At 34.0% G+C, this 23363-nt stretch overlaps 5 protein-coding genes across 7 annotated transcripts in view; 2 read left to right on the forward strand and 3 right to left on the reverse strand.

The window, feature by feature from the left end:
- LOC109353123 (serine carboxypeptidase-like 40) lies at positions 1-18598 on the reverse strand. 2 transcript variants are annotated; one of them, XM_019595298.1, is made up of 8 exons: positions 18142-18598; positions 16892-16999; positions 16522-16796; positions 15455-15709; positions 15130-15338; positions 14928-15033; positions 14649-14839; positions 1-11 (listed from the first exon to the last, which is right to left on the reverse strand). In XM_019595298.1, exons 1-7 carry the CDS (start codon positions 18530-18532, stop codon positions 14681-14683), a joined length of 1503 nt encoding a protein of 500 aa, XP_019450843.1. In that variant the 5' UTR covers positions 18533-18598; the 3' UTR covers positions 1-11; positions 14649-14680. The 2 variants fall into 2 exon arrangements, with proteins under 2 accessions (XP_019450843.1, XP_019450842.1); XM_019595297.1 differs by lacking the exon at positions 1-11 and adding an exon at positions 11596-11601.
- Positions 681-4761, reverse strand: LOC109353119 (cation/H(+) antiporter 28-like). The gene is made up of 4 exons (XM_019595294.1): positions 4314-4761; positions 3065-4060; positions 2160-2750; positions 681-1588 (listed from the first exon to the last, which is right to left on the reverse strand). The coding sequence occupies exons 1-4, from the start codon at positions 4467-4469 to the stop codon at positions 980-982; spliced, it is 2352 nt and encodes a 783-aa protein (XP_019450839.1). The 5' UTR covers positions 4470-4761; the 3' UTR covers positions 681-979.
- Positions 5142-9088, reverse strand: LOC109353125 (uncharacterized GPI-anchored protein At1g61900-like). Its single transcript, XM_019595301.1, has 8 exons — positions 8996-9088; positions 8570-8727; positions 7615-8484; positions 6411-6650; positions 6285-6302; positions 5655-5795; positions 5486-5533; positions 5142-5311 (listed from the first exon to the last, which is right to left on the reverse strand). The coding sequence occupies exons 2-8, from the start codon at positions 8601-8603 to the stop codon at positions 5235-5237; spliced, it is 1428 nt and encodes a 475-aa protein (XP_019450846.1). The 5' UTR covers positions 8604-8727; positions 8996-9088; the 3' UTR covers positions 5142-5234.
- On the forward strand, positions 9458-13706 carry LOC109353121 (ubiquitin-like modifier-activating enzyme atg7). The gene is made up of 14 exons (XM_019595295.1): positions 9458-9593; positions 9704-9921; positions 9990-10181; positions 10271-10325; positions 10439-10533; positions 10673-10862; positions 10975-11074; positions 11178-11322; positions 11394-11552; positions 11640-11828; positions 11979-12179; positions 12257-12372; positions 12466-12622; positions 13403-13706. Exons 1-14 carry the CDS (start codon positions 9464-9466, stop codon positions 13586-13588), a joined length of 2133 nt encoding a protein of 710 aa, XP_019450840.1. The 5' UTR covers positions 9458-9463; the 3' UTR covers positions 13589-13706.
- LOC109353118 (protein transport protein SEC31 homolog B-like) overlaps positions 12538-23363 on the forward strand; it is a 20074-nt gene continuing 9248 nt past the window's right edge. For both annotated transcript variants that reach the window (XM_019595292.1, XM_019595293.1), the window contains exons 1-2: positions 12538-12545; positions 22267-22614. In XM_019595292.1, the coding sequence (XP_019450837.1) occupies positions 22298-22614 (317 nt within the window). In that variant the 5' untranslated portion in view covers positions 12538-12545; positions 22267-22297. The remainder of the gene's footprint in view (positions 12546-22266; positions 22615-23363) is intronic.

Consider the following 23363-nt stretch of genomic DNA (forward strand, 5'->3'; position numbering starts at 1 on the left):
AATATTTATGGCTTATAATAAATATTATTAACGGTCATTGATTCATTTTAGCAAATCTTGTAGGTGTGGATCTTTGCAATGCTATGTTAGTTCAAAGTTTTGTTTAGAGTAGTGATTGTTTTCTTGACTCCCAACACAATGATCCTAGAACTGATATAATTGTTATCTATGGAGGACTAAAAATACAAATAATAATAATAGGAGTGATTGTAGTTTGAAAAGAGTGTTATGGTTAAAATTAGAGGAATGAAAAGGGATGGAAGAGAGGAAGAACAAAAATATTACCTACTCCATAATAAAATACATTCATCACAAGGGAGCTTAGAAATAGACACATTTAATTAAATGACCCTAATACCCTCATTCAAATTATGTATTATTATAAAGAAAGAAAAGAGGGATACAAAGACGGCGTCGTTTGCTGGGTGGAGTATTTGAGTCATTCTTTCACTTTCTTTCTCTTTGCAGTCATTTATACTGCAAACCATGTTTCACATACGTACTCACCACCACAAGGGCTTGCCCATATGATGGTTACTTGCTCACTAAGCCAGACTCCAAGGTTCTTTTCATAATATGTGAGATAGAGATTATCCATATCCCGTAGCAGTGTTGCATTATTGGAATGTAATAATAATCCATCACCTTGGTAGAACTACAAATCTGCTTTTCTTAAAATTGTATAAATGAATTTCAAGACGAAGGATATTACATATTTAAACCAAATAAAATATGCAAGAATAAGTGAGGAAGATACTAAGCAAGGAAGCAGTCATGAGCAGCCCATGAAATTCCATGATTCAGATAGGAGTCTTGGGTACTGAACCTAAGAAAATTGCTGAATACACATTCTGATGAACCTTTCTAAAAATTTACACATATCCTTAAAGCTTCACTAAGTGGCTATACTAGTTTTATGTTTTTTCTGCTACAATTAGTGTCTACCTCTAAACTAGCATTGTACCTATACATCTAATACCTACATGATGGAGAATTCCTCATCGAGCCCATCTAGTTCTCCTTTAATTCTGTGTTGCCGGATTATCAACACTGACACTGTCATTGAGAAGTCTGGTCCTGAAAGAACATCCCCCACTGGTCCAAGTTCAGGGCACTGTTGCCAGTCATTCATTCCTTTTGTCAATATAGAGTTTACTCCACCTTCTCTTCCAACTATTACCAGTGAGTATTGTCCTTCAAATGATCTGAGAGTAGAGAATGTTTCTGCTGCATTTGCAAGGTGCTTCTCCGTATATGCAATACGGCCTCCTACTATATGCTTTTCATAAAATTGTGCAAAACATTCATCATCCAACACCATCTCCTCCTCTTGCTCTGGAAGGCTGACCCTGCAATCTGCTAATCTTGATGTATCTGCACTTGAATCTACCAGTAGTCTTATTACTGTGAGTTTTACTCCTGGATGTTGTGCTACTCTACTGCCATAAACAAGTGCTTCTCTATCATCTTTTCCACCAATGAATATTGTTGCCACATTGAGTGATACTTGAGATCTTGATATCTTTTCAATGGATCCAAGGCCTCTGTTCACTAGAATCCCCACCGAACAAGGTGCACTCCTCAATAACTGTTCAAAGAAAATATTTGTTGTTGCACAAATCACATGCTTTTCCTTTGCATACTAAAATAACAAGATTATATATTTTTCATGAGCGGGCCAATTTTTATAAGACAGCTATATATGTATATGTTAAGCTATAACTTTGGAAGTATGCTGCTATAGCTTCAAAGAGCAGCTGACTAAGGTTGTGTTTGGTAGGAGGGGAAAAATAGGATGAAATAGGTTCTCTTTGGTTCACCCCTTTTGTATGAAACTAAAATAATATATTTTTCAGCCTATTGTCTTATTTTGTTCTGTGTATAGAATAGAGACCGAACATAAGATAGAACTTATATATTCTTTTATTCTGTCTTACTGTAACATATCTATCAAACACACTTAGAACTTAGAATTTAAGGTTTAGGGTTTATGGTTCAGAATCTATATAATAATTATAAATTTTCTATATGCATCTTTAATTTATTGTCTCTAGATTATAACATCGATATATTTCTATTATTTTCTTTTCTTAATTAATATTATCAAAGATGGTCACAATTGATTTTGTTTTGTATTTATTTTTATTTCCATACGTTACCTTTTTGTTGACATATCTGAACCCTTGATTGCCACCATCCAACTTTCCATCCTTGCGCTGGCTCCTGTGGAATGGTAGTATGATGAGGGCAATCATCATGTCCTCTGCTAAAATGCATATGTCTTGTGCCATATTATTGATTGTTGACACTGCCACTGTTCGGTTGAGAGTAATACCATCACCATCCTCATCTAGGTAGGTTTTAAATGAGCTTGTTACTTTGTCTCTCATCTCCATAACTGCCTTGTCTTCCACAGTTGTATGTAATCCATCAACCCTTTCTATTGTGGCTGCTATTTCATCAGTGAGTTCAATCATGTCTGTCACACATACCACAATGCCAGGGTCTGCTGTCCCTCTTGAGATCTCCATCAAGTTGATGGAAGCAGGAACATTATCAGGTCCATGAACACACAGGAGTATCCTTAGCTCACCTGAAGGGTCAAGAAATTCGAGGGCCATGCGATGAGTAGGAGCCCTTCTCCTGGCACGTTTGATGATATGTTTAACGACTGTTGGAGTAGGCACAACTGAGAAGAAGGTTGCAACTATCATCGCAATGCTGGTGGAAATAGTGGCGCCACAACCTATCTGGTAATACAAGGACAAGATAAGAGATTTGATTCAATGGAAAACATGATTTCTCTTGCCTTTTCTATAGTTCTCAATAAAAATAAGTACTAGCTATTGTAGAGTTATCTTAGTTTAACAATTAGAAGTGAATCTATAAACTCTTCCTAAATCCCCATGATCATTTATGCGTGTGCAGAAATGTCATTCAAGGTGTCATATAGATTCAAATTAAATAATTACTGATTCATCCTAGAAATTGGAAGATACACATACAGGAAAGGATAAAGCAAGTATTTGAGAGAGTTAAGAGAGAAAATGATGAGAATACTTACCACTTTGATAGCCAGGTAGAGATGTAAGTGGCCTTTGGTGGTGAGTAGCAATCCAATTGCAACTGATTCAGGCCAGTGAAATCCAAGCATTGCTCCATAAACAACTGTTCCAACAACTTTCCCAACTACTACTACCCCTATGAGAAAAAGTAATCTTGTCCATGTTTCTAAACTTCCAGGCTCAAGCATCCTGAAATCAGCTGCATACCCCATCCACAAGAAAAAGACGGGAAAGAAGATTGTGGTCAATATATAGTTGATTTTTCTGATAATCCATTTGGAAACTCTACCTTCCCTGGGAAGACAAATTCCGGTCATGAAAGCACTTAGAATTGGACTATACTCATATAGAGTTGAGAAGGCACACATGAGGACCATGAAGGCAAGTGACAGCACCAAGTGTGAACCCTTCATGGGTTTCCCTTCAGGATTTTCATTATTAATCCAGCTCATGAATATAGGTGAAACCAATGCTGTGAACAATGTCTGCAAAAGAACTGCAATGATCATTGTAATAGCCCTCCTAATGCGCTTCTTGTCTTCAGTTCCAGAGCAAAGTGTGTCCCATGGCATAGCAATGTAGGCAAGTGAAAGTATCAAAGAGCAGAGGAACTCTGAGTGCATACCTGCTGCTATGACAAGCTTCCCAATATCTGACTTACCTATCTTGAGTTGAGTTATAAGATGTGTTATAATTGGTGATGCTGTGCTAGATAAAAGGGTAGAGAGGGAGAGAGTGAATTCTATTCTATGTTGGGTTGGTAAGTGAAAGAGAAAAGGGCTCAAAAAAACAGCCAAGAGGAATGTGGAGATTATTCCTACATAAGCAACCTGAGCATCCCTTGTTGGTCTTTTGAAGAGTGCATAAGGATCCATTTCTATCCCCAAAGCAAACATATAACACATCATACCAACATCAATGATGAATGCGAAGGTTTTGTTGAATTCCTCATATAGTGAACGTAAGAAACCTAGGTTTCCCATTATTAATCCTACCTGCATGCATAGAAACAATACATGATATGTAATATTACAAACTATCATTAATTTTCAGTTTTCTTTTGCAGTTTTGTACATGTTTGTGGTGTTGTTCTATTCATCGATCAGAACAAGATATGTGAAATGAAAATATAACATGTAGGACATGTATTTTATTTTTATTGGAGAACAACCCACAAACACCTCAAGAACAAGTAAGTTTATTGGTTAGTGTTATTATTATTATTATGATGATGAAAGGGGAGCTTACAATTATGTCAGAAGTAATGCGTGGCTGGGAATAAGGCTTTAGTGCGAAATGTAAACCATTGCGTGCAATCACCATGGCTATAAACACCATGAAATTTGTGCTTAATTGATATATGAGGGAGCCTAGTCTTTGTGAACATTCATTCTGGGTCGCCATTGCCAAGCCAAAATTTGCTCCAAGGTATTAGTATACATATATATATATTTCTTCCTTTTTCTTTTGAGTCCTGTTATCTTTCTTCTTTGGAGTCTCAATCTCATCAACATGGAGAATAAATTTCCATGTCATTGTTTTTGGTGAAAGCTTTTGCAAGAGTTAGTGGTTGTGAATCATAGCTTGGTTTTAGGAGAGAATGGGATAACAGATGTGTTGTTTCTGAATTGGAGGATTTAGCAATTGCATGAGGAAAATATGGATAAATCACAAATATTGAGCCACATCTCCATCACTAATTCTAGGATAGTGCCACCCATCATCTATTCTTTCACAATAATAATGCTGATGTCATGTCCTATTGTTTCTCATGGTATTTTTAAAATAAATGTATAGAATATAAAATATGATATTTAAAAGTTGATGCATGAATAATAAGATGTGAAGGCATTAATTATTTAGAAGAGGAAAGAAAGAAAGAAACCTTTTTTTCAACAATTTGTTATCTAATCAATTTAGAGATGTATGACACTCCAAAGAAATCCGAACATTGTAATTATTTTAAGCTTTACAGTTTGAAGATTTAAGTTCTTTCCCACACCGATTACGATTTCCTTCTCTCAGGAATGAGCTACTTACTTATAGCACATACACACAACACAAGCAGAAGACACATGAAAAAGAAGGATGCTATACAATTAGGCCATTCAATAATATACATATACATGCAGAATCCACACCAAGATACTCTAAAAATACATCTCAACCCTAAAAATACAACAGTGTACTCAAGATGAAAAATGAAAAAATAAGCACCAAGAATCCTACTCCACTACAATTACAACCTGCAAAACAACATATTCACAAATGAGTGGTTTGAGTCAGTTCAATTAAATATAATAATCTGGGCATGCACACTGCTAGATACTAAACATTTCAAGATACATTGTCATCAGACAGCCTGGGTTGTATTCATTCAAAAAATCAAAATGGAACATGAACTGAACTGTGCCACTCACCAATATTTTTTAATGTCTGCCAAGTTGGTAGTGCAGGTAATGACATCTCTGTAAATATCCAAATGGACTAGAGTTAAGCAAAATAACATAATTTTGAATATCAACTACTGCCTGAAAATGGAACGAAAAACCAAATTGTATTAACTTTGTCAAGGCTCCAAGCACATACCAGGTGCACATAGAGATACAGATGTAATTGACGATGATGAAGGCCAGGGTGCAGCAACATTGTCACTCAAATCACATGTAAAGCTAATGCCTGATGAATTGTCAGCTATCACATTTGCAGGCAAACTTCGAAGCAGGCATCCTACATAATACATCACCAGTCTTAATAACAATTCGCTCTAAAAAGATTTTTTTTTCTTTCTCTTTTTCTATCCTATAGAGTTATAAGTATTATCCAAGATTGTAATCTAATAAGTTCAGAGTCCAATATTTGCTGTATGTATGAGGGAGGAACTATTAGAATAACTTAAACAGCCATTCCTCCAGGGGTTAGCTTTTTGGATGGAATTAGGCCCAACTATTCTAATAATGGCCAACCTAACCCAGGTATGCATCTCTAATATCCTCCCACATGCCAGGTTCAAGTAACAAAGCCTAATCCATTATCCTTCAAGAAAGTCTGGGAATTGATTCTTAATATAGACAAACTATTTAGCAATCAGATTTTATATCACAAATTCTCAAGCCACTGCAGCCAATTCCATGAGTTTGATGAACCAAACTGTAAAGATATAATTGAATTATAGATAACAGAAATGAATAAATGCAAGGATTAGAAAAAACAGCGAACCTTCTGGAAGTCCATATGCTGCACCCGGGCCATGCAACCACAACAGAAAAGGAGTTGGATCAAAGAAAGTAAAAGAATGGTTGTCCAACGAAAATAAAAATATCAATCAATGGGATAGACAAATACCTGGTAAGCTGAAATCTTTCAAATCAATATCACAAAGCTCATAAACATTTGTCAATACTCCACCTTTACGTAGCATAGATCCAAAAAGTGTTGCACAAATTATAGCTTGTTTATTTGTAATTAACATTTGCTTTTGTAGCCATGCAATATATGTGTGTAATGAATTACAGCAGGAAGGGTCGGCTACATTCCGACACGCGCTAATTACTTCTGAGGGCTCCTTAAACATCAGAGGACAAACTGTACAAACAAGATTTACATCAGATGAGTTAAAACAACAATGTGCAACAGAATTATAATTCAATTTGTAGAACACACAGATTTAAATATATGCAGCCATTCACGACTACAGTTTTTACAGGTAAATCCTTCTCATATTGTGAATTATGTGCTTCTGGGAACAGTAACATTTGTATAGGATGCCGTAAAGGAAATTTATTTTTGTTCAAAAAATTCATAGGACATGTATTTATAAACATCATTTTAAGTCATGTTAGAATATATGAAAGTATCTCGAAATATCTTAAATTATCTTATAGACAATATGTAGAATGACACTTAGATATATAGAATATCTCATATAAAGATGATTACATCTTAGATATGCATAGAGTATCTTAGAATATCTCTTAGGATTAAGATTGTTTTATCTTATCTTTCATGATTAGTTTATTTATGTATTTAGGAGTCTGCTATTAGTGTAAATAGGGGTTAGTGTTGTATCACCATTCACAATAATATCAATACAATTTACTATTTGGAGAATACTTTTCTCAACTTCTGTATCTATACCATATAATTTCAACATGGTATCCTCCATGAAGGAAACATAGAATTTTGATCCTTTTGCCGGTTGGTTTTCCATTTGTCGCCTTCTTTCCAAATTGTTCTTAGTCATTGTTGTCATCCCACTTTAAAGGTCTGTTGTTTTAGCTACTATTTTATCATCCTTCCAGACTCCCTCTTTAGTACTTTGGTTTTCTGTATCTCACATATCTTAAATTATCTTTCCGGATGTGGGTCCCAATCTCTCTTTTTTCAAACCAAAAATAGACAGAGATAAAGAAGCTGTCAAGTAACAGAGCACTATATTCAATAATAACATGATCACTCAATCACCAGAAAGATAATTTCAACATCAGATGCATTGACAAACTTTTGAAACCTACATTTAAGAATTAAACTACCAAGTAAAACAGTGTACCTTTATTGACTTTGCAGGCAGATAGTATTCGGAATGCCGTATCTGCAGCCTCAAGTGAAAGTTTTTTGGAAATATATGAATAAACCACACCTTTACAATCATTAAGATAATCAGTGTGATTTACTTCCCCGGCCACATTTTCATTATCACTGAACATCATTTGTCTTCCCGAAATCTGGAGTGCTGCATCCATTATTGCAGGCTGGCAAATAGGTCTACAACACTCTTTAAGTTGATCAATAGTGCTGCAAGCCTCAAGTAACTTACTTGTGTTTACAGTTTTTTCAAAGGTAGACACATCCTTCACAGGACATGACCCACCTGTAAAATTGGATGATTTTATGGAGCAAAGGGTAGGGAGTGTACTATTTGCTTGTCTACTGGCTAGGATACTCATGATATCAGAAAAACAATGACCAGCAACTGCATTTGGCAAGACCAACTTATCAGTTTTCATGCTGAAGAAACCCTGAAAGATGTGGATTAAACTACTAAATTGTGGGCAACATATAACATTCCCTACAAGGGGTGCCAAAGGTGCAGAGCAATCAGTTGCTGTTTTATCTAGGATATTTGATAGATCTGAATTTGAAAAGTTTACAGGGCATTTACCAGATAGAACCGGTTCATATCTGGTTGGGAAAGTAGGGTACATTGGTGGCAAAGGCTCAATGGGATATGAGTATTTTGGTAGGACAGCAGGTGATATTTCTATGGGATCAAAGAGTCCAGATTCTCCAGAAATAGGTTCCTTAACTAACTCTACTAGAGAAGAAGTTTGTCGAGGGTCAACACGTGTTTCTTGTGCAGTCACATCTTGGAAAGTAAGAAGGCAGATGAAGAAAAGAATTAGCTGCCAGCACAGAGAACCTGCAACAATATAATCAGCACTTATGAAAACCTAAACTATAAATTGATGATGCAATGACAATGAAGGAAGCATCCACATACTCACCTTTATAACAATCCACATACTGAAACCAGCCCATAACTCCCTAGCCCTCTGGTACCATTGAGTTTTACACAGAAGACACAAGTGAATGGTGATGATAATAAGGCAAATAGGAGCACATAGCGGTGTAGGAAACTAGGTAATACCTGGAAGCATGAGATCTGTCATTGAAAGTGAGAATATAGTTTAGTCTGTTAAAAGATAAGATAATAATGAAAAGAAAGTAGTTGTGAGAATAGCACTTAATCCAGGTGTGAAGATAAAGATGGTATTTGAAATTAAATTTGAGGACTTAGTTACAAGTATTGCAGTACATTATGTGGTATTTGAAATCTCTATTGTTTGAGTAGTGCAATTGTGTATTAAAGGAAAGTTAGATTAGAGGTGGAAGAGTTGAATTAAAACAAAGCTCAGAAATTGGGTACTTACAGTTACAGATTGCAGATTACAGATTACCCTCCAATGGATTCAAACTCACAGCAAATGTAACAAATGAAATGAGGAATTGAGTAAGAACAAAGATATTAACAGCTTGCAATGTAAAAGAGGAAAGGAAAGTATAGTGAAGTAAGCTTCCAAAACGGGAACAGAACAAGAAACCCTAAGCTGAAGAAGAAGAAGAAGAAGAAGAAGAAGAATCACCAAACGCACCGTTTCAATCTCTGCTAGATTCGGATCCATAATGATAGCTCACAAATGGGCCCAACCCGGCCCATTGCAACCCAACACATTTCAAAATACGAAGACGTATATAATCTATACACACTCGGTATAAAAGAATATGAGCATTGAAGTGGGCTATAAAAGTTAAGTGGGCCAGGCCCATATCAAACCCAACAACTTCCTTTCATCTTCATTCATCGATGATGATTATTATTATTACGAAATTCAACAACGATGAACAAAAAGGAACCTTTGCTCCAATTCGCACCGTTTCAGAGCTCTGTGGATGAAGCCTTCTGGCACAGATTGTCTTCTTTGAAGCTCAACAACCTTGGCATCGATGATTCTCCAATATCCTTAATTGGTTCTTCTCTTTTCTTCAATACCATCATCCCATAAATGCATGTTTGTATTTAGAATACCTTATAGCCTTATAAATGCATGTTTGTGTGTCTGTGTTTGACTTGATTGCAGGTTTCTATGCACCTTGCTCACATTCTCAAGTATCAAATCATTTAACTCTTTTAGCTGAGTCTTTGCCTTCTGAATCGAGTGAGGCATTATTAACACAACAAACAAGCCATGGCAACAGGAATAGGTGCTCTGTTCCAGGGATACTTTACAACACTAATACTTTGGAAACCTTCCATGCACTTGATAAGCAGAAGCTATTCAAGGAAGAAGCTGGAAAGGTAAACTATTCAGTTCATGTTATTTTATTACTAATCTCTCATAAGATTACCTTTTACTGTTACACTAGATATGGGATGATATTCTCACCGGAAAAGCTCTGGAGGACTGTTCAGTACTTTCAAGATTCCTTCTTATTTCTTTTGCTGACCTCAAAACCTGGACTTTCCACTACTGCTTTTCTTTTCCTGCTCTCATGCTTCATCCTCCTGCAACTGTGGTTAATCTAAGACCAGCTTCTCAATGGTTGAGCACAGCAGAGGTGCTCCGAGTTTCATTAAAAAACATTTTCTTTGATAATATCACCATTATTTGCATTGACGGTAACAATATTTTATTCTGAAATTCCAGGCTGAATCTCTCTCTGCAGCCTGTAATGAGTGGCGTAGCTCAAAATCAACAACAGGTATAAACCTCTTAAATTTCTTGAGCATCTTCATGCAATCTCATATTTCAACTCTGACAGTTCCTTATAACTTGGCATGCATGATTTGCCTAATAATAAATAGTATTTTTCAGATGTGCCATTCTTTCTAGCCACAATAGATGCAAACTCACATGCTACTGTTAGGCTTCTAAAGGAATGGGAAGCTTGTCAGAAAGATGCTCACAAGGTCTCTTACTCTAATTGTGGTCATGACAACTGAATTCAGTCTTTGTGAAATTGCGTTTTCATTGTAATACAAGTACAACGCACTGGATGTGAAACTATAGACATATTTTTCTATGAAATTTACTACATTCTATTGGCAGATTCTCTTTGGATTTTATGATCCGTGTCATCTTCCAAATAATCCCGGGTGGCCTCTGCGCAACTTCTTAGCACTAATTTCTGCGAGTTGGAATCTCAAGTCTGTTCATTTTTTTTGCTACAGAGAGAACCGTGGTTTTGCAGATATGGGTTTGTCCCTTGTTGGTGAAGCATCAATAACTGTTCCTCAAGGTAGCGCTGCATTAACTTTGTAACAATTATACTGGTGATATGTCTTCTATTCCCAAATCTGTTTTATTGTGTATTGTTTCTCCATTTTAACTTGAAAGGAATACATGTATAGGGTGGAAAGGTGCTGTGCCTAATGCAGTTGGGTGGGAACTTAACAAGGGGAGGAAAGTACCAAGGTGTATTAGCCTTGCCCAGTCCATGGATCCAGCCAGGTTTGTTGCCTGTGTTGCTTTCCCTAGGTCTATTTTCCCCTGAATGCTACTGACTTTCTCAGCATTTTCTTTTGCATTATCACTTTTCTATGTGTTTTTACAGGTTGGCCATATCTGCTGCAGATTTGAATTTAAAGCTTATGAGGTGGCGTGCTTTGCCTTCTCTAGACTTGAGTGTCTTATCTTCTGTCAAGTGTCTTCTCCTTGGAGCAGGCACACTTGGATGTCAGGTTGCACGCATGCTTATGGTGAGTAGTGAGTAAATCCTCTTTTTGATATTTTATTTCTTCTCTTTGTGATAACGCTTATGCTATTGCAGGCATGGGGTATCCGAAAAATTACTCTAGTTGACAATGGCAGGGTGGCTATGTCTAACCCGTTGAGGCAGTCCCTTTATACTTTGGATGACTGTCTTAATGGTGGTGCTTTTAAAGCTACAGCAGCAGTTGAAAGTCTGAAGCGAATTTTTCCAGCAGTGGTAAATCATGAATCCCTAGGACATCGCTTCTTGCTAAAACCAATATTGGCTTCTCTCTTAACTGCAAATTTTCTGGTTCTTTTTCAGGAAGCGGAAGGCATTGTTATGGCTATACCAATGCCTGGACATCCAGTAAATAGCCAGGAGCAGGATAGTGTACTCGATGATTGTAAACGCTTGCATGATTTGATTGATGCTCATGATGCAGTTTTCTTACTGACAGATACAAGGGAAAGTCGATGGCTCCCAACACTTCTCTGTGCCAATACTAACAAGGTTAGCCAGTGCATATGTCACTATAACTCTATATACCAGGATATTGTTTGGTTCACATCTTGAAGTGAAGCATATCTATCCCTCCATAAGTTGGATTGAGTAGCTTCAATTTACGTACTTACATTTTTACTATTTATTATCGATGTGCAGATTACCATTACTTCAGCACTAGGGTTTGATAGTTTCTTGGTTATGCGCCATGGAGCTGGTCCTTTCAGCTGTGCTTCTGACTTCAATGCTGAAACTGCTAACTCTTCATATGCTGATATGCCCAAATTTTGTGAAAATAATGCAAATGAAAGGCATAGATTGGGCTGTTATTTCTGCAGTGATGTCGTCGCACCAACTGATGTAATTTCCTTGCAGAAGTATGTGTGATATTTGAACCTACCTAACATATAGAGCTAATTTGTACTGCCTTTATGCAGTCTACCTCCAACCGCACTCTGGACCAGCAATGCACCGTGACTCGACCAGGACTAGCTCCTATTGCTTCAGCCCTTGCAGTTGAACTTTTAATAGGGATTTTGCATCACCCTCAAGGGTAATTCAGAGAAATATTATTAAATGCTCAAGAAATTCCACCTTTGTTTTATTTTTCTTGCATGAAATTCACATATTTGCAACACTTTTTCAGGATACTTGCAGAAGGTGACATTAACTCCAGTATAAATGGAGCTACCGAGCAACCTCTTGGAATATTACCTCATCAGATCCGTGGTTCCCTTTCTCAGTTTTCTCAAATGACCCTTATTGGTCACTCTTCCTCCAGCTGCACAGCCTGTTGCCATACTGTAAGTTTGTTAGTTTTCTTTTTTGCTTAATCTGTTTCCATTGGACCATTGCCGCAGGCAGTCTCTTGCATGTTGTGAGTATAACATCTGAGCCATAAGCTTGATAGTGTTGTAAGATACTTTTAGGACTTAACTCATTTCTATTTAAATTTTAACTGTAAAATTAAAATAATAATTTATTGGACTAAGATATTTTATTTATTGTTCTTAGCTTAAAATATGTTTTGTATAGAAAGTGGAAGGATGTTTTGTATGGAAAGAATAATGGAATAGGGAATGGGAGAAGAGCCATATCATAGGGATTCGACAAAATTTTAAATTGCCTAACACAATCTTTACCTTTTATCCGGGCTTAGGACTGGCTATGTATAACATCAAGTACCCATAGGCAAGTTTCTTTTTTAAAAGGTGCAACAAGATGATTTCCCAGGAGGTCACCCATCCTATTACTACTTTTACTCAAACATGCTTCACTGCAGAGTTCTTATGGGATCCAGTACATAAGTGCTGGTATGATGGCACCTTAATTGAGATCAGAAAATCGACCTGGTTCTCTTTAATCTTCTTTAGTAGTGTGGATTAGTAGATATATGATCTTCCTCTTTTGGCAAGTTATTTGCTTTAGTGCCAAGGTTCTTGTGCTTGTGTCTAGAAAATGTCCATTGACCTGTATGCTTCACTTGTGAAAGTGTTGATTTCAACTCAAAGGTTCTAGCAAAGTTAAAGTTACCATTAATATTATGTTAATCTATTTTGTTTTGTAAAAATGCAATCATGCAGGTTGTATCAGAGTATCGAAACAGAGGAATGGAGTTCATACTTGAAGCAATTAATCATCCTACGTACCTGGAGGATCTTACTGGACTAACAGAGTTGATGAAATCAGCTGCATCATTCTCATTGGATTGGGATAAGGAGATAGATGATGATGATGATGATGATGATGAAGGATGTGTTGAAATTTAACAATTATTCAGTTGTAGATAAACTAATTTGTGTAATCTATGACCTTTTTTCTTTTTACCCGTTATTAATTGCCTTTGTCACTATGGCTTCACAATTGTACAAAACTGATTTACTTGTCCATGTAATTTATATCTTTTAAAAAAAAGGAAAAAGAAAAGCAATTAGGCAAATAATGTAGTATTTTAAAAAGTATTCATGATGAATGAGGACTGTATCTAGCACTTTCTTTTATTTTAACTACAATGCAGGAGTTTGCTTTGTTGTAGAAAAATTGTGCCTGTCAAGGTTCACAAAAAGCATGATTTCTCTCTTTTTTTGTTTGCTGCAATATTAAAAATAACAATGATATCAAGCTTTGATACACTTCCTTTTTCTTGTTGCATAGGGACGAGGTTGAGCTTATAGAAGTTGTCAAATGTTTGTTGGCAATGTTTATGTACCAAAGTGAGTTAACATACCCTGTTGGAATTCAACAACCGATTGCAGATATAGTCACTATTGTTCCTGAAACCCACAATATATATATATATATATATATATATAGTATTGGCAAGACAACTATTGTTGCTGCAGTATTTAATCATTTGATGCTTTATGGCAAACATAAGAGAAGAATTTAGAGTGCAGAAAGAAATCATCATACTTCATGGAAAAATATAAAATATAAAACATAATGAAGTATGAAATCATGATGGTCGATTTTTAGAGTAAATTTGTGCATGATAGTATAGTCACAAGTTTTGTGGCAAATAAAAATCAGGAGACATAATTTTTAAGAAGTACTCCTCCATGATAAAAACTCAAAAGTTACATTAAAAGCGAACTAAATTGGTAATTAAGTTAAGTTTTCCATCTTAAAAGTAAAAACTGAAGCTGATTGTTGTTAAATTGTATGAGTTGTCGAATCCTATACCTTGGATAAATTACACTTGCTTTCGATGTTAATGAATTTGACATTATATTGGTAGATATATATATTTATTTTTAAGATTGAGTGGTACGATACAAAATAATGTAGAAATGCAGAGACACTGATATATAATAGTATAAAAGAAAACACTTATTGATTATTGAAAAGAAGATTACAAGGAACTAAGCAATTGTTTTAGTTTGAGGAAGAGGAGTGCCCTGTAAGAAATGTTTGATCAAAGAAAGAGCTCTTGCTGGTTGGTAACTTGGCACTTGATGTCCTGCTCCTCTAACTGTAGCAAATGTTAGATTTCCCTTGTATACTTCTGTATACCCACCAACCTGCACAGAATAGGAAACAACAACCATTCACATTGGGCTTTAATTAACTCCTATCCTAGTGCTTTTTATGTATATATAATTAACTTACCTCTCCATATGCAAACCAAGGGTGCCAAACTGTTTGAATTGGAAGATTCAACTTGTCAATGGAATACTTGGTTGAAGTAACAGGTACTCTTCCATCTATGTCACCACTGTATCAGACATACATTAATAAGATCAATATGTATGTTAATTATTACAAGTCTCTCTCTCTCTCTCTATATATATATATATATATAGATTATTACCTAAAAATCCAAACCCTGAGGCCATTACTGAGGAATTGAGTTATGAGAGGTAGGACAGTTGAAGAACTATCAACCCACTTGGTAATAACATCACTGCAAGGTTCCCAGTCATATTTGAGGTGAGTGACATTGGCATGGAGGGCCTCTTGAACATCTCCCCTATTAAGATATGCATACACATAATTCTCACTGCATGGATCGATCACAATCTGCAAATATCCAAAGAAACAAAGGCATGCATGCATGCATGCATCAATTCTAGTAAACTTTCATCACATGCATGGGCTTCAACTTCAATTCCAACTAAATTTCAAATGAAGCTTACAGAGATCTTGTTGGGATGAGCAGTGAGATTGGAATTCTTGCAGACTGGGGCATAAATGTTGTATAAATCAATGAAGGAAATATCCTTATCAATTTCATCTGAGGCTGCGTTACACTCACTTGTCTGATTGCTTGATGAAAAATCACAGGATTTGTTTATATCATATGCTGCTTTCTCTGATATTATTGCATGGCTTGCAAGAAAATCATACATTCCTTTTGAATCTGTCTCATCGTTTATTACTGCATTCCCAATCTATACAACCACAACAAAATAATTACACAACTATAATAATAATAATAATCAAAACCATCTTATCATTTCACTATTTTTTGTTTTACATTATAAGGTTAAGCTCAAAGTCTCATTCTCACTAATTAGAATATCTATATGACTAACTTTCTGGATATCCCTCATGTGGATCCTATACTCTTCCAAGCTATTAGCTATGAGCTTTCTTTAAGTGGATATTAAAATTGCACTTAAAATTCATGTTCCTGTATTTCTTCATAATATATATATATTTGATTTAAGTATACATTATTGTCCTGAGATAGATAGGGTTTATATATCAAGCTTGATAATGCCATAAGTGGACCAAAGATAATCATGTTATCCACAATGCCTCATCACTCATACTATGGTGGGGCCATAGGGACCACTTATTACAACTGGTCCTTACTCCAATAATAATAAAAAATAGCCCTTTACTTTTATAGGGAGAATCATATAGCTATAATAACGCTATCACCAACACCACCAAAGACTCAAAATCAAATGATAAAATCAAATTTGCAATTGCAAAGATCAGAGCTTCACCATTTAATAAACCAATCATTATGAGAACCAAGTCTAACCAGTTATTTCTTTCTTAATCATTATGAGAATAGCAAGCAAAACTTTAATAGAAGATAGGTAAAAAAATAAATCATTTTACAACCATTAAGATGCATCTTTCATTTATGTTTAAGAGCGAATTAAACATACAGTTAATTATCATTTGTAATGTTCTTTCAAATTGGAAAGTAAAAAGAAAGAAAGATGATAATGATGATGAAAGCACATACCAAGATTCCTTTGAGGTTGATGATTGTCTTGCGTGCCTTTTTGTTAAATTGTAGAATAGTATGTGCAAGTTGAGGGACATAATGGCCAGCATAACTCTCTCCAGAAATGTAGAATTCTCTATTCTTATACTCAGGAAACCTCTCCAACCAGTTCACCAAGAACAAATAGTTATCTACAGCTGTTTTTTTATCTCCATTGCTTGAATAATCTGATGATCTATTTGAATAAGAAAACCCTACCCCAACAGGTGACTCCAGGAACAAAACATTTGCAGCTTCAATGTCCAATTAAACCACATGTCAACAAATTTTAAATATTTATTTTGTAATAGTAAAAATAAATGGACATTTTTATTTTATTTTTGTGTACCATAGTTCCATGAATAGTTATTTCTGTATAGTGTTTTGCCATCACTATTTACTCGAAAGGGTCCAAGTTCTTGCATTGCTCCATAAGCAAGAGATGAACATCCTGGACCTAAGAAGTGAAATGATAATGGTAATTAATTAAACAATTGTAGAGAAGTAAGTTTAACTATTTCTCATCATTTTTTAACATATATTCTTGCATGATGCACTCACAAACACAAGCATGATGTTACTCTACCAGCTAAACAGACACATGATGCTTGCAAGTTGACAAATTAAATATCATTTTTCATATCCAAAGAAAATGTTCATCATTATTAGTAGGATCTCTATATAATGACAAAATTGTTAATATTGGCGATTAGAGTTTATAAATTGTTAATATATATATATTATCTTAATGGTGTTTTAGTCAATATTCCTTATAAATGTATGCACGCCGACAAATCCCTCCAGAAGCTTGAATTATGGGATTTGAACCCCTACTATCCCCCTAAAACACCACCATTAACAATTTTTATAATAAATTAATATTTCTGTAACAATTCATCCCACTTTAAATGATATAAAAGTCATGCAATCAATTATTATTTCATGAGAGAGAAAATAATTACAACTACATGATGTACCATAATAATGTGTTAGTTGAACAACTCTTATATTATATACATATAAACAAATTGTATGTGTTGTTATGATTGGTTTGGGTGGCTCCAAAATTTCTTCTTTAACATTTGCAGCCAAAAGGTTATGCAAGTAGCAGCAATCATTGACACCTGGTGTTAATATATGATTTTCATTTATCTCATTTGATTTACCTTGCACTTGCAAGAAATTAAAATCAATAATTTGTTTACTAATAACAGATAAAACAAAATAGAGCATTTTGGAAGGAGAAGGAAATAATGAAATGGAAACGTCTCTATAGTATGTATTTAACAAGAATTTTAGGGTAGGTTCATTACTATTTTGTGTGGCCTATTTTGATTTATGCATGTAGGTAGTATGTCTAATTAAGTGAAACTGTGAAGGCACAAAGAATCATTTTCATGTGCATGTGTGTGGACACACTAGTGGCCGCAAGTGCCCAATGCTTTCAACTTAAGCTACAAAAGTAGCTTTCATGTTAATTTGAGTGTCTCACACTTCAATTTCATCAATCAATACAGATGCATTGACCTTCTCATAATGCAGTTGAACTAAAATATAAAAGTAACATTTTAATAAGATCTAAGTGGTATATTATATTACCTCCATTGAGCCAAAGAAGAAGTGGGAGTGATTGTTTAGAACGTTGAGCTTCAACAAAGTAGTAGTAAAAGGCACTACCAGCCACTTTATCAATTGTGACATACCCTCCATATTGAGAGAACTTTACTTGAGGTTGCCCAGGAAGCCTCTCAATCTTATCTTTCTCTTTTAGTCCCTTTTGAGAATGAACAATAACGGCATCATCATCATCATCATCATGCACAAACTCTTCAACCTTAAACTCACTTCTATCAATTTGTGAACCTCCTCTTAACTTGGACTTGTGCAAATTATCAAGAGCTCCAACCTGCTTGTTTCCACATATTTCAGCCACAAAGAGTGAAAGAATAATGTGAAAGGATAGAAGAACAAAACAAATTGCTTTGCCCATTATGTGTGTTGATAAAAAGAGTGTGAGAGCAATGGAAGGTATATATAGGGGGATCGATGAGAATAGAGGGTATGGAGGCTTATTGGTGTATTGTCTATATGAATCCAAAACTAGCTACTTTTATTTATTTATTTGACCTTCATAATGTAGATTTTTAAGTTGCAAGAAGCATGAATGAAGGGGTAGGATTGGGGTAGCACAAAATTTATATGATAAGGATATGAGCACCAAGTTGAACCTTAGGAGCATGTTATTCATCATTGGCCACCAATCATGTTCTGCCATGTGAGTGGATTTTAGGGGCTACTTTCAATCAGTGGCACATGCAACTATGCAAGTAAGAGAATAAATTGATTCAATACAAAATAAAGTAACAACATCTAGGAACCAACTAAAATGAAAAAAATATGATTTCATTTAATGTAATTTAAAGTTGATTTCTATGTTTCAAAACTGTTTTATTTACCTTATTATTTACGTAAATTAGCCGAGTATATGAGTTTAGAAGAAGAAGAAATGAAATGGTTAAAAAATCAAAACCAAACAAAAGTCACAAAAATAATAATAATGGAAAAAGTAAGGGTAGAGATTTTTTTTGGTTGCTCAAAATTTTGTGTATACTAGTTTTATTCTTTTGAAGTTAAAAAACTCAAAATCATATTCAAACCATTCCATTAAATTAGTGATTATGATGTGGAGTAAAATTTAAAAACTTACTTCTTACGTTATAGTAAATAGATCCCCACTCGTTCAAAAGCATCAAATGAGTCAAATTATTCATTTTTAATTATTTTATTACCTATAATAGGAACAATTTTAACTCACATTCCCGACATTTGAATACTAATTCATATTTTTATATTTTCTTCAATAAAATTGATAAACACCAAAATTTATAAAATCTAAAGTGATTGTTTAGACAAAAATGAATTAAAAAAAAAACTTTTAGCCGCACTAAATGATATCTTATCAATTTCAAATCACTTTATTCATTGTTAAGTTAAAATCATTATTAGGTGCAAAATTTTATATCTTTATTTAAGAGAATAAATATTTCCTTATCCCATGAGATAATTTATTTTTTTAAATTGATTTATTGTTTGACATATGTCTTGTTTGTCTTCCTTCTATAAATTTTTATTTTAAAATATATTTTAAAAAATAACAAAAAATGCATATGTCAAACAATGAATGACTTTAAAAAGATAAATTATCTTCATAATATATTTTATTTTCTTTATTTATACATTTTAATCACATTGTTAATAATTCGATTTAGATTAAAATAATTGATTATGAAAATTCAATAATGTTATTTTAACACATTCTCTTATGATAAATAAATTATTTATAGTTATTTTATTTTTTATCTCTTGTTTTTGTATTTTTCTTCCAACACTCTTATAAATATTAAATATGTATGAAAATAAGAGTGTAACATTTATGCACGATTAGTGTAAAAATTTATATACATTATTATACTATCTACCATCAATTTCAATTATTATTTTTGAAATCAATAATTATTAAATATAAATGATATATGATATAATGATAGTATATAGATGTGTTTCTCTAAAAATAAAGTTGCTAATGATCATTAAAGCACATGTTAAGTGACCCCACCTGCCATTGGGATTTTCAAATACTAAAGGTCAACTTTGAGGCTTTTGAGTTGTGATCTCTACTTTTCATTGATAAACTTAACCTTGTATAAGAGTTTAATATTAATGAATAGTTATTGTAAAATTTGTTATATAATTAAAGTATTATTTATTATTATTTTATTTAATTGTTCATTATAAATAATATAATTATACTGTAAAAAAACACATTTATTGTCCGAGGCAAGTGAATTCTAAAAGTTGAAATATAATATTGTTTGGTCACAAAATTATAATATTATTAAAATTTTAATTGAATATTTTTATATTTATCACTTCTAAGTTCTAACCAGGGGAGCGACCATCAAGGGTCATGTTAAGCAGTTCATTAAAAAAAAAAATTAAATATTTTAATTTTTTATAATGGTTTTAGTATATTAGATAGTTATACTATAAATTTATTCGATAAATATTATAATTAACACAAGGTAGTTAAAACTTTAAGAGTCAACAAAACTTGAACTTTATAAATGACAATTATGTTCAATTTATTGTTAAATTTCACATAGTGTCCAAAAAGATTCAATTTCTTTGACAAGACCTCATATATGTTAGGATTACTATCATTATTAACATTTTGATATAAAAAATAATATAAAGTGATATAGATGGCTTCCATAGTTTCAATCATACCAAATTATAATAAATATTATATTCCATAAAACCAAATGAGCAAAATAAATGGAGAGAGTTATCCCTATGTATCTGTGAATATTCTCGACTCGGATAAAATTGACTCCAGTATAAAGATATATGTGAAAAACAAAAAAAAAATTGGATAGAAATCCTTCCTATGTAGATTGGAGTTTAATTAAGCATCCTTGTAATTTTAATATAATGCAATAAGTCAAACCAATTAATAGGACCTATTGAATTTGAGGGATTTTTTTTGGGTGGACATATGTTGTCCCAAAAACATATGAAGTGACATACTTTATGGGACAGAAGATGTGCTCCTTTTTTGTATCCCCTCATCGTATCCTTTTCTGGTCATCAGAAACTAATTAAATTCTTTCGGGATGTATGATTGTCTTTCCTAACAAATATTGTTTATAGAAATCAAATTATTGATTTTTTATCATCGCTATAATTTAACAGAATTTTACACCACTAAATTAACACGTTTTTTTTTGTATTGAACAAAGGGATTAACAAGGTAGGTATAAATTTTGTAAGTATATATCATGATTAGAAAGAGACAAGTATGTGAGTATTCCTATAGTTGGATCCATTTATTAAAAATTGGAAGACACCAAAAATGCATGAGGTGTAACTGATTAAAGTGTATGTAATTACGTACTCATGGCCCGGTGGATGGTTTGAGATGGAGGTCATCATACAAAGCAAGACTAGAAACTAACCCATATATATATATATATCAGCCTTTTTGTGAAATTGTTAATCTGGTACAGGTTGAAAATGATGATAAAGGGATGAAGTTTGAGCTGGATTCCACATCGGCCCATTGAAACATGCTTAGTTGACCATGTTTCAAATATCACCATTATTTTTATGTCTACACATAACACATGTACCATCTCATTATTATACTCTCTACACAACGATTGTGAATAATGTATATTGTGGATATAGATTATCCCATAGTATTATGTATATGTATATGTATATGTTTCAATCTTTCCATGACAATCAACAAACAAATGAAGTTTATTAGTTGTAACTTGTAAGTTCAGGGGATAGAAAAAACATACTACCCTAAATGCATGCAATACGGTGTGTGAGTCTCCTTCATCATTTGTGTATTATTATTACTTACTAGTCATACGTGTGGATATCTCTTTGGTTGAAACAACATTACTTTTTTTTATTTATTTATTTATATATAAAGAGAAATAAAAATGTTGCATGATATAAGAAATGATAGTTAAAAAAACATAAATAAGAAAAAGGGAGTAGTAAGAAGAAGCCCTCGCTATAAGCACCGCAAAAGAAAGAGAGAAAGAAATAGAGAAAGAAAGAAAGAAAGAGAGAAAGAGAGAAAGAGAGAGATCCAATTTGAATTTGATCAGATCAGATCCAAACAAACATTCACAATTCACAGATCCAAAGAAACATTCAGAATTCACAGATCCAGTTCCCAATGGCGTGTATCAAAGGGGTCAATCGATCGGCGTCGGTTGCTCTGGCGCCGGACTCACCCTACTTGGCTGCCGGCACCATGGCCGGCGCCGTTGATCTCTCCTTCAGCTCTTCCGCCAATCTTGAAATATTCAGCCTCGATTTCCAGTCCGACAATCACGAACTGCCGCTCCTCGCTGAATTCCCTACCTCTGAGCGCTTTAACCGTCTTTCTTGGGGGAAAAACGCTTCCGCCACCGATGAATTCGCTCTCGGCCTCATTGCCGGTGGACTCGTCGATGGAAACATTGATATATGGAATCCTCTCTCGCTCATCCGGTAATTCACCCTTTTTAATATTGGAAATGGAATGTACTTGTGTTCATTTTAGACAACTTGTAACCTCATTAGAAAGATTCTTAAGTCAGCATTACTGCCTTTTTAAATGTTATGGATCGGATTTTGCATAATGATATTGGAAATGAAATGTGGTGGTGGCCATTTGAGTTTGGTGCTGTTAGGTTAGAGAATTTGGAAATGATCGCCAAGTGAGTAGTACCGTGTTTTTAAATGCACATAAAACAATCGCGGCCTTTATGCAAATCAAATTCTACTTCAATTTGGTACTTTTTTCTTTCTACTTTATTTGTTTTGAACATATAGCACTAATTTTCATGTAGTACTTAGGGTTTTGGTGTCATGACTTTTGAGGTTGATATGAATACATCTGATTACAGCTAGATGTACAATCTTCATTTTTTAAATTCAGAAGATAAAAGAGTGAACTTCTTGGGAGGATAGGGTAGTAATAGTTTAATACCCTCCTAAAACACCAAAGTGTGAAGGGAAAAAAGAAACAATAAAAGGAATACATAATCTAAAAAAGAGCTGCACAGACTGTTTTTGTTAAACAAATAAAGAATTTCTTATTCTTTTGGTATTCCTTTCTGGGATTGTGCAGCGTTTTCATGCCAGTAATGTGAATGAAGAAAAGTTGATAGTTTCACATTAAATTTATGTATTACAATGATAAAGCCTTGAAATTTTAATTCATATGTGTAAAATTCTTCAATTTTGTTTTGTGAATT

This window comes from Lupinus angustifolius, chromosome LG07, assembly GCF_001865875.1.
Source record: "Lupinus angustifolius cultivar Tanjil chromosome LG07, LupAngTanjil_v1.0, whole genome shotgun sequence".
NCBI classification, from domain to species: domain Eukaryota; kingdom Viridiplantae; phylum Streptophyta; class Magnoliopsida; order Fabales; family Fabaceae; genus Lupinus; species Lupinus angustifolius.

Coding starts and splice junctions, on each gene's coding strand:
- LOC109353121 (XM_019595295.1), top strand. CDS start 9,464: ATGAACAAAAAGGAACCTTTGCTCCAATTCGCACCGTTTCAGAGCTCT. Junction 11,553..11,639: donor AGCGAATTTTTCCAGCAGTG/GTAAATCATGAA, acceptor GTTCTTTTTCAG/GAAGCGGAAGGCATTGTTAT. Junction 11,829..11,978: donor TCTGTGCCAATACTAACAAG/GTTAGCCAGTGC, acceptor ATCGATGTGCAG/ATTACCATTACTTCAGCACT.
- LOC109353123 (XM_019595298.1), bottom strand. CDS start 18,532: ATGGGCAAAGCAATTTGTTTTGTTCTTCTATCCTTTCACATTATTCTT. Junction 15,710..16,521: donor TCAACCTCAAAGGAATCTTG/GTATGTGCTTTC, acceptor GTGGTTGTATAG/ATTGGGAATGCAGTAATAAA. Junction 15,339..15,454: donor CTCATCCCAACAAGATCTCT/GTAAGCTTCATT, acceptor GGATATTTGCAG/ATTGTGATCGATCCATGCAG.
- LOC109353119 (XM_019595294.1), bottom strand. CDS start 4,469: ATGGCGACCCAGAATGAATGTTCACAAAGACTAGGCTCCCTCATATAT. Junction 2,751..3,064: donor TCTACCTGGCTATCAAAGTG/GTAAGTATTCTC, acceptor TTGTATTACCAG/ATAGGTTGTGGCGCCACTAT. Junction 1,589..2,159: donor TCAGATATGTCAACAAAAAG/GTAACGTATGGA, acceptor TTCTTTGAACAG/TTATTGAGGAGTGCACCTTG.
- LOC109353125 (XM_019595301.1), bottom strand. CDS start 8,603: ATGGGCTGGTTTCAGTATGTGGATTGTTATAAAG. Junction 6,651..7,614: donor TGCCTGCAAAGTCAATAAAG/GTACACTGTTTT, acceptor TTGTTTGTACAG/TTTGTCCTCTGATGTTTAAG. Junction 5,534..5,654: donor TGTATCTCTATGTGCACCTG/GTATGTGCTTGG, acceptor GGATATTTACAG/AGATGTCATTACCTGCACTA.